General features: G+C 40.3%; 1 protein-coding gene across 6 annotated transcripts in view; it reads left to right on the top strand.

Moving 5' to 3' along the window:
- Positions 1-384: 384 nt before the first annotated feature.
- The window catches only part of plekha7b (pleckstrin homology domain containing, family A member 7b), a 72,305-nt gene continuing 54,729 nt past the window's right edge, over positions 385-17,960 (top strand). For 5 of the 6 annotated variants that reach the window (XM_040128725.1, XM_040128742.1, XM_040128715.1 and 2 more), the window contains exons 1-3: positions 385-493; positions 604-680; positions 830-887. In XM_040128725.1, the coding sequence (XP_039984659.1) occupies positions 411-493; positions 604-680; positions 830-887 (218 nt within the window). In that variant the 5' untranslated portion in view covers positions 385-410. Of the gene's footprint in view, positions 494-603; positions 681-829; positions 888-14,402; positions 14,549-17,960 lie in introns of those variants that run through there. The other variant, XM_040128753.1, reaches the window with a different exon arrangement.

Here is a 17,960-nt window from a genome sequence, read left to right as displayed (position 1 = left end):
TTATATGACAAAAATCATTGTCCCGAAGAGTCCAGGGCTTTAATCCAGCGCACATCTACTACAACCCTGGGGCTACACCCTACCTTTTCTCCGCAGTGGGCTTCGTTTCTTATTCCACTTGTCTTATGTTTATGTTTTAACCACCTACCGGACCGCTACTTGTGGGAGCAGGTTAGCTCGTAGTCGTCTGTTCAAATTACAACAAATAACGGAGCCTTTGGAGGGAGCCCCTGTGCCCAGTTAGCTTTTCTTCCCCTTTTAAAAAAAAAAAAAAAAAAAAAAAAAACTATGCAGCGCTTGCGGTGCTATTATGTGGGCTCCCTGGAAGAAGAAAAAAAAAGTCTGCGGACTGGTGAGGGGGGAGGGGAGGGGAGAGAGGGGGGGACAAGCCGAGACAGAGAGGAGAGATCATGGCGGCACCTCTCGGACGGGACACCCTACCTGACCACTGGTCGTATGGAGTTTGTAGAGATGGCCGGGTCTTCTTTATTAAGTGAGTGGGTTCAACGAGTCAACGGCCGATACTTTATGAGCCGGTAGGAAGGCGGTGCGATGGATTCCTGTTGTTTTATTACCGTTCAGTAACAGGTGTCTTTCTTGCAGTGACAAAACTCAGAGCACCACTTGGCTACATCCGCGCACCGGGGAACCGGTTAACTCGGGACACATGATACGGTCAGGTACGCGAAAAAAAAATCACCGGATTCTGTGGGATACCACGGGGACGTTTGTTTTGCTGCAGCGTGTCTTCTTGTCTGTGGCGGGTCGCTCAGTGTGTGTGTGTGTATGTGTTTTTTTTTTTTTTTTTCTTTTTTGGTCCGTGTTATAGACTTGCCAAGAGGATGGGAAGAGGGCTTCACGGACGAAGGAGCCAGTTACTTCATCAAGTGAGTGTTTCACCAACATTGTTGCCTTGTTTGACCGTGTAAAATCGGCCGTTTGGTTTTTGAGAGTGCTGTGTGTAAAGTGCTTTTCCACCCCTCTCCTTTCCTCTCTGTCACTGTGCAGCTCTGACACGTTTTAGGTACCAGGTTTTGAGCTGCAATCAAACGCAGCCACTCGAGCTAGATTAAAAGATTGTACCGCAAGCACACTATTGTATCTTAAATTATGTATGTAGGCTGCATGATAAATGACATAGAAACAGGCCGGCATATGGATTTACACACAGGGGTCCCATCTGATAGGTGAAAGCAATTATCCCTGCCTTCATTGTGAATGGGAAGTGCCTAGCAGGACAGGAAAAAGGCTATTAAAATTCTCCTCACATCCTCCATGCAGGACCTCTACTCTCTCCATTAGATAGGTGTACAGCCTTGGTGTGTGTGTGGCAGTGAGTGAGAGAGAGAGAGATGGAAAGACTTTAAAGGTTGCAGGAGAGGGGTGTGACCATGTGCTGACAGAGATATATGGCATGATTGCATAATTGAAACAGAGAGGACACGAATTTCCAAAGTCATAGACCACACTGAAGTTTGTTTTTTTCTTTTTTTTTTTTTTTGGTCAGATTCCCACATCCTTCCCAACATTGCAGTTGTACGAAGCAGGCTGGAAATCCACAAAAGGCGATGTTCTATCAGCACCACACTGGTTTATGGGCATTATATTTGCATTTCCATCTGCAGTGTTTTATACCGTGGGTTTTTGTGCAGATTCTGGTCTGTCGCTGTCGATGCATATCAGACAGTTATACTGTGAGAAAGACCAGGACACAACAGCATCCGGAAAATCATGCTACAACTAATCAGATTATTCAGGCTAACAATGACAAACAGAAAGCCTACTGTAAAACAAAGTCGAGACATAACTTCTTTATTGGAGCTGGATCACATTGAATTACAGTGACTCCGGCCCGCAGTAGCTTTTTTAAAGTTAATATGGTCCGGTCTTTCTTTTGCAGTCTCTCTGAGGTTCATAGTTACTAATAAGAGGTCTTTGCCCAGCATAGTGCTCTGCAGACTGCAGTTTGCAGCACTGAATTAAAAATACAGACGCCATTTCATTTTAGCAATGCCTGCTACACTCAGAAATAAGTACAAACAGGGTAATAAAAGAGACACAGTAATAGTTGCTTTAAAAATAAAAGTCATCACAGACTACAAAGGATAAATTATGAATAGAGGTTGCACTGAATCCAACCAATGGATGTCCATAGCCACTTTGAAAGACATTCTGGCATCCAAAGATGTTGGCTTTAAAAAAAAACAAAAAACACACATACAATGGTTTCAACTAACAAATTTGTTGTTGCTGACACTTATATTGCGTGTAGAATAAAGGTGGTCTTTGTGTTTCCCTCATTCACTCACTTTTGCTCCTTAAGAAGCGAGAACAATGCATCAGTGAAGTTGTGTGATACATGGTAGCCTAAATGTCAAGGCTGTTAAATCACTTGGCTACTTGTTGCCCAGTTGGATCAGTGGAAGGATCCTGTTTTGCTCCTGCTCCCCGCTCGTTTCTTTGTTTTTCAGGGATAATTTCTCTGAGTCAAACAGGAACACACCAAGACTGTTCTCGTGTTTTATTAGGCTTATCTTGAGCACAGCTGACATCTTTCCACGTTCTCTTGGCGTGTGAAAGAAAGTCAAATCATCGTGTGTTTGCCAGAGTAGGTAAAAATGCGGGCTGATTATGTTCATTTATGATGTATTTGTATCTTAAAAAATTGCTAATACAGAGATATCTTGGTTCACATTCATCATCTCCGAATAATGACAAAGTGATTCTTACAATGTCAGTCAAATTAACATAAATTTGAGCTTGTATCATGTGAATTTGACTGTGTAAATATTCAACAGTAAATTGTAACATATTAAATTAATAATCCTGTAATAATGATTACAGTATTAATTTAGCTTTATCAGCCACTCCGGGTATAAATGTGCATAGATGGTTGTAAAACAAAAAAAACTAAAATATAGTTAAAAAGGTAGCATTGATTCAACTGTTGTTAGACAAATTGACTGATCTTTGTTTATTTTTTGAAGCAGTGCGACTATGAGGTCCCATTTAGTGTTCGTATGGATAATAACTTTGAGAAACAGCTGAGTGGTGTACAGCCTGTGATCAGCACAACCCCTTCTTCTGTTGATTTAACCTGATAGAGTACCGTCATTTCCTCATTGTGGGATAGTTTATCTCTGGTGGATTATCGGATTTACTGCACACATAGATGATGGCAAAGTTTCTGTATTTGTCCCATGTGTCTACTGAGTAATTATAGGAAGCGTCGCTTCTGTCAGTCTTCCGTGGCTTTTAACTCCAGCACTCAAGCTGCACAAGTGTATACACAGGCTGGGTTAATTTATTACTACATTGGTCTTAAAACATGAGTTTATTTGGCAGATTAAAGGGTTAAGAAAACAGCCAATTTGCCAGGAATATCTGAACAGCTTTGGTGCACGATATGCTTTAGTTATTAATGTTAGTTGGCAAAACTTAAACACTGAAGACATTGAAGATGGCTCAAGATCAATGGGATTATTCCTTAAAATCATATTTAAAGAATTGGAAAGGGAAAGGATAACTTGGACTGTGGGCCTATTTCAAAATCATCACAAATGTTCGTTTTTAATTTACACTGGCTGCAACTCAGCATTTTAAAATTGCTGTTAATACCACAGGGACAACCAACACTAGCACTGAGTTCAGGTGAGTTTATTTTCCTTCTCCAGGGTGCAAATCATGTTTCTCTTTGTTTGATAAAAATTTATCTCACACTCATGTAATTTTGACACAGACTTGAAGTGGACAATCAGATTCTTAGCGTGAAGCAAGTAGGTTCTTTGATATAAACAAGTGTTGTCCATCCTGCCTTTCTTCTCATATTTTAGCTGTCCGGGGAGCATACAGCAACAAACTGGTGCTGCCGTGACAACGGTCGGTAGATTTGGTTGTGTGTTGATGGTGGAATTTAGCCAAGTTGGAGTACAAAGGAGGGATTGTTCAGACACTTCTGCCGTGGCAAAACTCACATTTATGTACACCTCATCCTGACTGCCAGCCTGCAGCCTGCAGATCTGAACTATCTGATTAATGGTCTCTGATCTTATGTTTACTGTACCAAAAAGTAAAAGTGTGTAAGAGTAAGTTTCAGCTTTTTCATACTAGGAGGGATTTATTAATGATAAAATATAGTTTAAATTAAGCAGCTTTTCTGTAAAAACATTGTAGTTACAGTACATTTGATACACTGACATTAAGAAATCAATAGAGTGAGCTGTGGAAATTGGAGGACGGGATAGTCAAAACCATTAGGCAAGGTCTGTTGTCATCTGTGGCAGCGGATTGAAATAGATTGTGAAATAGATGCTGTCATACTTCTGGCAAATCTCCAAGGAGGTGACACAATTTGAAAATCATTTTCCCAAATCATCCCATTTCAATCCCCGAAGATAATATGCTATAGATGAAACAGGTCTTTATTGCAGGTCTGTGTGTTGAGGTCTACACGTCTAATGGATGGACAGCAATACAAGCAATGGGAAAACAAAACAAGGCTGAAAATTGACATGTATAGCAATGAGATGTGTGTAAAACACTGTATAATACAACACAACTAAGTTAAGCTTCCTTTTGAAGTTATAGAAATGGTCAACTGTCATCAACCTTAATGTATTCTGAACATTGTTTAATAAATCTTATTGTAACAGTTTGTAACCTAAAGAGTAAGATTAGGAATATGATTATTACACTAATTGTAAATTATATGAATAATCGATCTCATAAGAAGTTGTGTTAAGTAATTCCCATGTAAACGTTCAGTTAGGTTTATTCTCCACCACATCACTGGGACTCACTGAGCATAGGAAATGTGCAATTCTATAGCTCCCTGAGGGAAACATTGACCCCACTGAGGTACAATGGTGTCCTGTTGAGGACATAGTTCACATTGTTGAAAGAGCTTACAATGCTGTGGGAAGTGTTGGATATCCACACTAAAACTCACATACAGGTTGTTTCAGACCAGAAAAAGGCGTATTCAGTTTTCTGTCTCAACTTCATTTACTCGTCATATGTGATAACCCCATCACTGTCATCTCAGATTTTAGGAATGTGTATTCTCCCATTCTCCTACAGCTTTTTATGTTTTTAGGTTGTGCTGGCTTTTTTTTAACTAGCTGACTATTTTTGAACAGGACGGTGTGAGTTAAATAGCCATGAGATGTTTCGGGAGTTTTGAAGCAGGGCATTTTAATAGATAAAAAAGAATTTAGTATCCCTACAGTCCCTTATCTTAAGGCTATCTTACTGAAGCTTTCTTTTTTTCTGTAAACCCAGCAAATCCATACCTCATTGCAGATTTCAGAGCATCATTGCCAAAGATGATAGGTAAAAATTAGCCCCGAAGACCTCAAATGACCTTTGCCCTCCAAGATTATATATTCTTTTACATGAAAGATATTCTTGTGTACTTGTAGGGTAACCTTTGTGCTCTGTGCAGAAAAATAATTGCATGTCAGAAAAAAGTATTTAACTTGAGCTATTTGGGAAAATTGTACCCTTGAAGCAGGACATTGACTTTTAAACTTTTAAAGTCAGGTAAAACTTCTCTCTGTGTTTTTTTGTGCAGGGCCATTCTGTGTGAGATAACTTGACCACAGTGGATTTAGGATACGAGTTTTATTTGACAGACAACACTGTTAAAGTTTTTGCCCAGCTGGTCCTCCTTTGGGTTTTTTGTTTTTTTTCTTTTTTCAAAGAAGCAGCAGAAACTCACCAGTGATATGGCTAAGTCATTTACCACTTCAAAAACGGTCAATGTTCAGATTAAGACTGAGACTGTGGCTTCAGACTTCCTCATTAAATATTGAAGCCTAACAACATAATTCACTGACATTACTCTAAAATTCCATTTGAGTATTGTAGATGAGACCAACTACTTTAGATTTGCAAAAGAACCTCATGTTTGCAAAAAGGATGGTGCATGTAAAGGGACATTGTTGGTGATCGTAGTGGAGTGCCATGGGAAGTAATGAAAGATTGAAAACACATCAAAGAATACCAATCAGATACAGCTTCACTTCATTCCTCACTGATAATCCACTTAAGTAGGACAGTCCTCTGTGGATACCAAAATAGAAAATGATATCTATAAATCTACTGTGCCTTCTGAAAGAGTGATCATGTATAAACTGTGTTTGGATGTTAAAGACAAGAAGGTATGGATGAAACTGGGTATGTCACTAGGTTCGTCCAATTGGAATGTCCTATCACAGATGTTTCACTTAAAAGGATCCCCGAGCACCTACAGCTGCTCCAGTGAGCAAATATTGATGACGTATTTATTTAGTGCAGATATGCAGGTCCGCTCTCATACTCAGACACAGTCTCAGGGTTTTACCCAAGTAATTTCACTCTTTCTTACACTTTCCCGGTTTGTTTGTTTTGCCTTGTCATTGTGAGAAACTGCTTTGGCACACCTTGCAGACTGTGTTGCATTTGCCGTGCAATTTTGTTGCTCGCAAGGGCCAGCTGTGCTTGTTGAACTGCCTCGCTAGGGTCCCACAGAGAACTGTAGGAACTGTATTTCTTGAAGCAGTGTCTTCAGACTCTCATAGCATCAGTTTTACTGTAGTCTCTATACCATTGAATTGCAGAGTAACTTACAGATGGATCCACTGGCACTTGCGCTCTACAGTACCACAAAGCAAAGATATTGACACCTAGCCATCAAAGGAACCACAGCTATTTTCTGGAGTATAACCAGGGTAAATATTTATCTTAAAAAGTTTTACTTATTTTGTAACAGGAACTTTCTAAATTGATGCATCATGTTTTGACTGAATCTGCTCTTTCGCTGTAAAAGTTACAGCCAAAGACAGGTGTCTGACAGGTTTCTGCTTACAACAGAGATGCCTGATAAGCAGAAGATCAGCATAAGCATGTTGAAATTCAAATTAGCAAACAAGCTGCATCACTTTTTTAAGAGACAGAAAGTCGAAAGGGCTATGTCACCTATCAGCTTGTACAGTTTATGCACTTCAGCCCAATGAACCACATATCAGATATCGTACGGATTTATTTGTACATATTTGTCATATAAGACACATTTAATTTCTGCGAATATATTTAGTTGTCATTTGCATGTGTAACATTTGTGGATGTTGCACCACAGTGGGCCTATATTTTTAATTATGGTAAGTCCAGGACACTCATCATCATCATCATCAGATACATTTTCCTTTTTCCCCATGATTTTACATCAATACAGTGTGTGGACATGGTATTCATCAACTGGCTCAAATATATATCACTTTTGCTGACTCTTGTGAGTTTGTGTGTGAACAGAGTTCAGTCTCTCTCTTTTTCTACCTTCCCCCAAGCTGTTTGTTGAGACAGTGACCTTCAGCTGAAAATAGATACTCTGAAATCGTTGTGTTGTTCTTGACAGGCATAATCTGGATGGATCAGATTACTTCTTCCTTATCTTTGCAAAATAAAGAAATTTTCACTATTACTATGACAGGGGAATAAAAAACACACTGCACTTGGGAAAGGCTTTGTCAAGTTAGACAGACTTCCTCCCTTTATGTTTTAAAAGTGCATGCTCTTTGGACATTGTATGCAAAGGGATAGTAAATATTTGCATTATTCTGTGGTTGAGGCATCATGATTTTGCATTCTATTTGTACTTGCTGATGAAACTGGCAATTTATCAAATCTGTGGTGAGCTGATAACATATTTGATCCTTGGTCATTCTTACTGCAGCATCTAAGTCCTACTTTTGGACAAAATACCAGCACCTTGGCTGCCCTGCCTTATTTTAATTGAAGTCCCAGCTTGTTGCGCTACTCTTTCCACCATTGCACCATGGTGCAGGCAATGAACATACCTAATGAACAGGCTACATGCACTTCAAGGTCAAGGAAATAGAAAGTGCTCTTTTGCCAGTCTTTACACCATTATAAAAATAGCACCCAAAATGTTTTCTGGATTTTCTTTTTTTACCGAGAAAAGTAATGGTTAGAGTGGAGCAAGGAGAGAACTAGTTTTTTCTCTTTCTCTCACACACACAGTCACAAACTACATGGAACACAACAAACACTTAATTTCCCATTTAACTGACACAACCTTGCCTTGAAGCATGAATCATTAATCTTGTGAACATGGCAAAAGTGCATATCCTAACATCTTCTTTAGCAGCAGATGTATGGATACTGAAATTGATATTGGGGTTCATGGCCAAGAAATTGCAACTGTTGGTGAGCTTTTGAGCCCCCTCACTCTTGTACGGTGATTTATGTTGACCACTTGTCATTATCAGTAGAGCCTTGTATCACCTTTAAATCATGTCCAGCTCTTCTCTTGTAAGGTGCCCTGGACCTTCTCTTGAGGCCGGAGCTTTTTATAAACAGAGCTGTGTTGTCAATATCATGTCCACAGTGACTTGTGGATTGTGACAGTAAGACAGTACATACTATATAGTAGCAAATAAAGTTAGAGGTTAAAGTGACTGAATAAAGATGATGAAAACAAAGAGGAGATTGAGAGTGTGGTACAGTGGACATTTGTGCTGCAGAACAGAGAGGAAGCTTTCCATCAGGCCTCGTTTGGACTTGCAATATTTAACCCAGAAACCTGCAAAGAATGAATACATTAAGAGCTGCGGGCCTGAGGTGTGCTCTGAGTGATGATATACATTATTTAGAATGAGTCATTCGCTGTCCAGACAGCTTGAGCAGGTTGTCCAGTCAGAGCTGGAGCAGGAGCAGAAACAGAGCAGAGGAGATGTCCAAGTGGGGATGGAGACTTGCAGTTGTAGTTGCCTGCCCCGTGGTCAGGGGACTTACTCGGCTGATCAGGAATCAGAGCTAGTTGCTGAGCTGGAGCCCTCCAGTTTTGAGAAGGAGGAGAGGCAGATTAAGACAAGGTAAAACCCAATGTTACTATGATCTGGGCAGCTGTAATATGATATGGTACTGTACAACAAATGTAAATGTAACTGGCGTGAAACAAACAGCTGACAAAAACCTAAATATCTTATAACTTTTCTTTTTTTTTGTTGCTTTTTTGTCATTTATCGCTCTTTTCATGTTCCTCTGATTGAATTCAGATGACACTTCTTTCTGCCGCATTCTGTCAGAGCTTGTGTGTGACTGGAGCCACTGCAGAGAGAAGCCGGTCCCACACTGTTTTCATCTCACCAGACGGGTGAGAGGGGAGGTGATTAGTTATCAGCTGCAATGGGTTGGTTGTTGTATAAGAAGAGAAAGCCTTTCTAGAGAGCATATCAGAGACCTAACCTTTTTCATGAAGTCCTCATTTTTATTTTGTCACACAGATTCCAGTGTTTAGTGTAAAAGTGATGAGCGATATAAATGGGATTTAAATGTGAGAAGCTCATATAACCATTGGAAAATAATGCAGGATAATGTATTAGTGTTGCTTTCCTGCAGGCATAGAAAAATTTGCATTTAGATAAAAGGAGCTTAGGTTTCAGCGAAGCTTTGGTCCATCTGGGAAAAGTTAAGATTCTGCATGAAAAGTATTTTACTTAGTTCTACTGAGAACTTGCTAAAACTATCACCTACATGCCACATGTATGGCAGAATCTGTGAAACTTTTTCTCTCTGAGTTACTGTTTTCTAGTATAAAAACAGTGTTAAAGTTGCTTGAATAAATATTTTTCTGCATATTAACAAAAGGATCAAATGAGTGTGTTTAATGTGAAAGGTGTCGCTCTCAGTGACAAACCCACAGAGAATGACACAGAACTCTGCAGTCTTCTCAGCTCTATTCTGTGTTTTAGCATGTTTCAGGTTGTTGTTAGTGAGTTAGTGAAGCTACCAAGAGAGTGAATGTTGGACTTAAATGCATCAAGTGACAAGAAACACAGCTACAAATGTGTGCTAATGTATTTCCATATCTTCTGGACGAGTAACTTTTTGATAGCAGCTTTATAAGGTAATAATACAGAATGTCAATATTGTGTTTTCAGCTTGTTCTGCTGATCCAAGTGGCCAAAAAACTCAGAATTATAATACGACATACTAGTTACTACTGTGCATTCTGACAGTGAAAATGCTTACATGCACACAAGAAACTGGGCTATTGTGAGAAATCAGGTTAAGGCAAGTAGGATCAGAGAAAAATCAATGAAACAACTTTTTTTGTATAAGATGACCAAGAACCTGAAGCATTTTTCTCTGTGACCCATGGTCTTGTGAGAGCAGGAACATTGTGCCATGTCCTGATTGAAAAAAAAAAAAATCAATCGAAGGTTCGCAAGTTCTGAATTGTTCTCAGCTATTTTTCAACAAAGCACCTTGAAGTAATATACAGATTTGTTTGCTTAATCTTTCATTTAATGACTGTTTGCAATGTTTGTGGTAATAATTGTGTTTTGTGTTTTACTTTCTATATATTCCTTAAGATATAGTGTCTGAAGTCTGAATAACCCAACACTTCAATAAGCTTGTTCAGTAGCAGATTGAGTGTATGAGCTCTGAAAAATGTTCTCATTGTTGATTACTGGTCTGAATATTGCTGTTTTCATTAATGGAATATTGAGTGTGAAAACGATAAATGAAAGGGCCTGTCTGGCCACTACTACTCAGGGCAGATCTGGTGGTTAGGGCAATTTCAGTCACTGCAGCATTTATTGAACACATTGACCACATAGCTGTGTGAGTTCTCACAGACCAATCCAATTTAATTTGCTTTCCTACAGAGATGCAGGGCTAATTTCTTATTCATGATCTGACTGATTCTCCTTCTCACTATTCTACATCTGTGTGATTTGATCATTTAAGATTGTTGTGATCAGTCTTCACCTCTAAGCCTAATTAATTTGGTGAGATAAAGCTCGGATTGTGAAGTTAAGGTGTAGTAGTGATTTTGATGTCATATTTTATATCTGGCGGTTTTCAAAGCACTGTAACACCTATTTGTATCATGATGATGTACACCCCTATCTGTCTGTGAACCACTGAGACCTGGTGGAAGTGTGCATGTACAAGTGCTGTTCTGTATGTAGCCACTAGATACTGCTGTTGAGTCTTTGTCTTTTTGACAGTCTGATGCATTTTCACATTTGTTTCTGTTTTATTTTATATTTTTATCAAGACAGGTAATGCATTGAGTATTTTTGGTACTCAATCTTTCCATAGTATGCAGGCCTGTGCCTACTACCTCCCATGTTGAAAAAAACTTGTATTTGTCAAAGTTTGACTTCATAAATAAGTTCTGACAGAATGTTTTACCTTCATACCTTCAGTTCTCCTTTCTGAGTCTATCAACTTAACATCTGTGGTATATTTACAAAGTCTTTTTTCTGGTTTGACGGGTTTCTGTTTAACTGGGACTGATACAGTGCTATTATAGCTTCATTTTCCTGTACAGCAGCCAGGAGGAAAACACTGGAAGTAGGTACGAGGTATGAATGTTGACCTGGCCGTCCATTGTATGTGTCGACCTAAACCACCCTCATTCAGCCCTGTCTTCTTATCTATATGTCTGTCTGTGGATTATCGAACCGGTACTGCAGCAGCCTGAGCCAGCCACTCAGCTATAGTCTGCTTTCCATCCTCCATCCCTCTCTTCCTGGCTGACTGGGATGTGATCTGATAAAGAGGACCTGGGGAGAGACGGAAGGCTCTGGTTGCAGTTAGAGACCAATGTCAGCACTTTACATTGACCGGACAAAACAGTGAGGTGAACACTGCTCATCTGTGGTCACCAGAAAGAGTGGTGGCTTCAGAGTTTCTTAGAAAGTCAGTTCCTTCTCCTTTCCTCTGTCGTCATTCTCTATATAGGGACTCAACAGTGGAGTGTTATCATTTTATTCTTCCCTGGAGAGGCTAAGTAGTGCTATGTATTTTAAGTGCTGGCAGTGTTACTGAGTGATCAAGAATAGAGAGGGCTGAAACAGCAGTTATACTCCTATCACACCCTGCTCTTCGTGCCCTTTCACTGAGCATCACACCTAACACTGTGCACACATTGAAAACAGGCTCAGTTAATATACGATAAGAGAACAGAAAGGGACACTGTTTATTGGTTGTCTTCAGAATGAGGACAGATTTGGACATTGGAGACTTTTGACCTGCTCTGCACATCTGACCACTAACTGGTAAGTAGCAATGTAGCAACATGTATAATTGAGAGGATTCTGTAGCTATCAGACACTGGGAATATGCGGAATAGAGTAAGAAGAAGGGGACAAATCTATTGCACATTTATACTGAAACAGTAAAACGTCACACATTCATACTGTTGTCTTTGAAAAAATTTAGAGAGGCCCGGTTTTACAAGCGGAAGTTAGCCAGTTCAGTTTCATCTTTTAAAAATGACAAAATATTCTTTTCTATTTGTTGTTCTGTTTGTATGCATTCAAATGTTTTATTTCTTTGTGCTCTTTGTTTTACTTTCTAACTTATCTAAATACTTATGTACTTGTATAAACAAAGATTCTTGTTCTCTGCTTTTGCAGTATATGAACTGATACCTCTGTCACAGTATATTTGTTCACTTCAGTAGTTGTCGTATAGGTTATTGAGGGTCATGCTGTTGTTTATGGGCAGTGGTGAAAGAAGTATTCAGATCTGTTACTTAAGTAGCAATACCACAACATTAAAATACTCTGTTCTAAGTAAAAGCCCTGCATTCAAGATCTTATGTAAGTATTAACAGCAGAATGTACTAAGTATCAAAAGTAAAAGTATTCACTGTGCGGCAGAGTAGCTTCCTCCTTCTCAGTGTTATATTAATATATACAGTACATTAAGTTATTATTACTATTATACTACTGTATATACTGTTGTGTAGTTTAATCAGTAAGAATGCATTATATTTTATAAACTGATCATATTTTGAATGTAAAACCTAAATCTGCAAGAGAGCTAGTAATTACAGTATATCTGTGTAGTATCAGTGTAGGGTTGTTGAACATTTGAATGGCGTGCAGTGAAATGAATTACTTGTGATACAGGGCTAACGCACAATTCAGATGACCATCGGTGGTGGTTAATCCCAGAGATCTGTCAGTCTGGTATCATCTCCACAGCATTAAAGAGGTCTTTACTTGCAGGCGAGTGCCTTCTACTCCTTGGGTATGCTGATGGGATGTGAAGGAGAGTGTAGATGGGCGAGAGAGCGCAGCAGAAAAAAAAGGGCAACAGCAGCTGGATGCATTACCTGCATGTTTGCGTGTGTGTATGTGTGCAGGTACTGTAAGTTTGATCCCGTGAGTTGACTTCCTGAGTCCTCAGCTCATACAGGAAACATTTTTCAACTGGACCCCCACTCTCTTTAATGGCTGATAGAAGGCATTTGTAGTTCGGCAGAGACATCAGTCTCCTCGGCTGTTGGGTCATAGCCCAGCCCAGTATTTACTTCCATTTCTCATATTGTCTGATCTCTCCCCAACTCACACTATCTCCCCTTCACCTGATCTGGCTGTTGTTACAGCATTTCCTATTTCAGCTGTTTACAGTCATCCTGCATTGTAAAATGACGTATCGCATATCACAATGTGTGGTGGAAACGCAGAAGCTGTTCAATTCAATTCAATTCAATTCAATAATATAGCGCCAAATCATAACAGAGGTTACCTCATAGCACTTTTTATATAGAGCAGGTCTAGACCGTACTCTTTATAGTTATATATGTTGCCTCTAAGATCATCTCTGCGTAAAATAATACCATCTCCGTGGAGATCATCTGCACTCATGGGTACATACATTACCTTCAGTCATTTCCAGTTGGTACAAAATGGTACCAAAATGAAAATTACTTGAATACTAACTGGCAAAATATTCTAAGATCAGTACATAGTATATCCTTTATACAGTTATCTATCATTACATAATATGTAATGTTTAAGTTGCAGTGCACTTTTTCTCACTTTCTCTCCATCACTCCCTCGTCTCTTTCTCTTTTTACCTTACTCACTACTGTAATTCCTCTTCCTCCCCTCCTTCCTCCTCACTCTCCTCTTCCCTCTTCTTGCTCGCTCTGCATGCCGTGCATTGCCTGCATGACTGCAGAGGGAATGGACCAGAGAGGGCGTCTAATTCAGGGAAATGCTCTAACGGCAGAGCTGTGCTGAGGAGCCCATACATGAGAAGAAAGCACAGGAGAGGTGAGGAGAGAAAGAGTACCACTACAGGGAGGGAATGTAAGAGAGGAGAATATGATTATATGGGTTATGGATAGTGCTTTGTAGCTTTTGTAGCAGTTTTGCCCATCACAAGCCTAACGCTCGTGAGGACAGGGGACAGTTCGGTGATTTCATGTATTCTTAAGCTCCACCTCAGGAGCCCAACACAAGAGAGGGGCGGGAAAGAGGATGTTTTGAATGAATTGACGCCACAGTGCTCAGCAGAGGACGTCAGCAACAGCAGCACTACCAGCTCAGAGGAGTACACACACAGACACACACGCACACACAAACACACACACACACGCACAAACACAGGCACCACTGCGAAGAGCACAGCACAGCACAGCAATTCCCAGACCTGCGGCCAACATGTTGAGCCAACCAGGACAGTCAACCTTAGACGTCCCTTACAAGAGGCAGCCAGTGTATCAGGCGATTCACAGGTGTGTATCCCGGCCCCGCTCCCGACACATATGTGTGATTGTAATGCTACGTAGCTACTGAGGAGGTGTGTCTGCTAAAGCTCTCCATCAGCTCCAGGAGATAAGTGCTTCGGATTGCACGCTGTTAAGTGTTTGTGCAAAGTATATGTTACAGAAATGCTGAAAAGTGTCTTTTGTCTGTTTTTGTGGCAGAAAAGGCAGCAGGCTGTTTTGCCTTTACAAACCTTTGGCATGTCTTTGGGGAGTGTGTATATCAGTTTATACTAATGGAGCAAGTGCAGAGGAATGAAAAGATAAAGAGGGAGAAAGAGAGAGATGCTCATTGCAGTGCCTCATTATCACAGGTCACTGACTGCTTTGTTGATGTCAGCAGATCTGGGATCTCTCAGGCTGATTACAATATATATGGTTAATGTGGGATGTCTCTGGGGGTTAAACCGTACAGAAAAGGAGATTTTATGCAGTCCTCCCCACCTCTCATTGAGCCAGAGATCTATATCCTGAAGGAATGTACATGTTTACATGGGTTTGCTTCTCAATCCTTAGCACAGCTGCTATTAGGGCCCAGCCCACACACAAAATGACTCACACGTACAGTGTCAAATCTGCTCATATTGCATTTTTCCATGCACTGGTGGACTCTTTTGTTCTCTTTTTGCAGAAAATGTATGTAGTTTGTATCACTGACTTAAGCAACAACACAGTGAGCTCTCTAAAGTGTCATGTTAGCATAGATGCTGAAATTTCACCTATCGGCATAAAAGTGAACTGAACATGGTTAACATAATTTAAAATCCAGGGATTTTCCAGTACAACTATGGTCAGATTTCCAGGTCTATCAACTGTTAACCTATAGTTTTTAAACTGTTCTTTGGTTAATTCTGTCTGTTTTAATTGGGTTGTGATGTGGAAATCATGCCATAGATCCAACCATTCACAGATCAATGCAAAAGATATCACGCTTATTATCATTCTGTCAGGGTCTCGATGTCAGCTGCAGCGATAAGGTTACTTAGCCTATTTATCTTTCCTCCATGTGCAGCCTCATCGGTCATCCCTCCTGCTGTGGTCTCCGCCAAGAGGCAGTGGGCTGTAACACCAGACCGCAAAATTTCACCTATGAGCAGGAGATGACAGAGGTTGAAATTGTGGGCCAACGTTGAATCGATATTATTTTCAATGCAGGATATAAAGCTACACATATAACCTAGCTCATGTTAAACTAACATCAGTGAGTCAATTTTGGGTCTGGCCAGTCCTGTGTATTGTGTAATATGGTTGTTCTGGCTTGGCTCAGGGTGTTGGATGATTTGATTTTTAGTTCACCATCAATTCCAGTAATGTTGCGTACAGCCCAGTCACACCCAATCCAGCTCATCCTTCTCCTTTCATCCCTCGGCCATTGGGTGAAATGTGGCCAAAAACCACAGTGCTATGTTTGTATGCCGATATAGAGGTCATATTTTTGTTAGGTGCAGCTTTGAACCATGGCTGGACCACATCAGTCTGAAAAATCATGCCCCTAAATTTGGTGCAGGGGACAGAATACCCATGGATAGAGGGGAAATAGTATCAGAGGAAGGAGGTGACCTCTCATAACTTAACCACATACACTCTGCACATTTCCAGGGAGTCTTAATAATTCTAAGAATAGACATAATAATGATACCTAAGAGAAGGTCGAGGTATTTGAAAAGGGAGTACATTCTCTGTAATAAGACCGTGACCTTTTAAATTCCCCAGGTTGTGATTCAGATCAGCCTCTGTGAGTGGGATAGAAATTCCAGGGATGGGACTGTTCTGGTAAAATCTTGATCCTGCTGGCCGGTTAGAGTTTTAGAGCTGTGCACCAGATGTGGCCTACCTTCTTCCCCTGATGCCTGACTCAATAAGTCTCTACAAGCTCTCCCCACTCGCAGGATACAGAGAGCCAAAAATAGCCTCTAAATTCAGTTACCCTCTGCCAGCCAAGTGGAACTTCACCTAATATATTTAATCCATCTGTTTAATTTCCTTGATAAAATGATAATGTGATAGCCTGCATGCTCTAGTAATCAAGAGGGACAGATGGGAGTGGGCTTCAATTAAATTATTAGATCAGTTTTTATAATTTTTTTAACACTGTGTATTACGTTAAAATAACCATTATTTGATATCTAATCACGCAATGTGGTGATCGGGTATTGAAAAATTGAGCTCTTGTGATCTAAGTAGGGGTATACCAGAGGACAAATAGGCACTTTAGAGGGAACAGATTGTGAGAGAAACCACTGATTGCTTTGTGTACAGCATGTTTATGCAGAACAGACGTGAACCATTCTACACTGTTATTCAACTTCATAATCTAACAAGACAGTGACATAAAAAAAAAACAGCATCCTGGTAGATGTGTGTTTTTTGGGCCACTGGGGCCCCTGTGTGTGGTGCCTGCGTGGTGTTCTTTGCCACTGAGCGCTGCAGTCATGGAGTAGCTGTGTTGTCTTAACCCCGTGTATCATTGTAATGTAACTCCCCAGTGGGGAGTGTGTTTAGTGGCTGCTTTTGCTCTGTGCCGTGTCTGCTCAGATTCTGTAATGAGAACTGCAGAAGAGAGGTCCCTCCACGCCTGGAGCCAGTCTGGACACAGTTAGCTCCCAGGAGTGAACAGATAGCACACAAACACACATGCACACACACACACACACACACACACACACACACTGTCTATATGTCCTGCAAAGAAGGGATTGCGAGTGGAGGAGAAGATATTTGCCAGTCCTGGTGATCAGTCAAAAATTACTTTTTGTTCCTCTGCTGATAACACTGAAGCAAACACTGCTGTGAAGACTGGTCTGCTGCAGTAAAGTATACTGCACTACACAAGCTCAGACACCCCCAGGACCCAGATTCTCTGCAGACGGACCAGACTAATCAAGTTTTTCTTATACAGTAGCTTTTGTATTTTTGCTCAAATTTTGATGATGTTATCATTTGCCACTGAACCAAATCCAGAAGAGGAATGTAATGTAATCAAGGGTCTGAACAATAAATTTGCCTCTTAGTATTCTTTACAGTGCATCTTTCAGCAGTTGCATAATTTGATACATTCCTCCACTGTCATCGTGCTGACTAAGCTCTGTATGTATTTTTTTTTTTGTTTATTTTTTTTTATGTGTGTGTGTGTGTGTGTGTGTGGCGGACAAGAATTGGGGGTAGGAAAAGGGTATTCAGTGCTGGGATGACATGATAATTATTCTGACATGATTGTGTAAGGGATTTAGACTGAATCCGATTGTTAGAGGATCCAGTGGCTGTTGATCTGCTCCTGTGCTTTCGGACAAAAGAACTGGCAAGTGACACGGCTTTCATGAAATGGTATTGGAAACCAGGGATTACCCTGGTTCAGATAATGTAATCCTTAAGGATACAATGA

This window comes from Xiphias gladius, chromosome 1, assembly GCF_016859285.1.
Source record: "Xiphias gladius isolate SHS-SW01 ecotype Sanya breed wild chromosome 1, ASM1685928v1, whole genome shotgun sequence".
NCBI classification, from domain to species: Eukaryota; Metazoa; Chordata; class Actinopteri; order Istiophoriformes; family Xiphiidae; genus Xiphias; species Xiphias gladius.
This window is presented reverse-complemented; position numbering and strand designations above follow the sequence as displayed.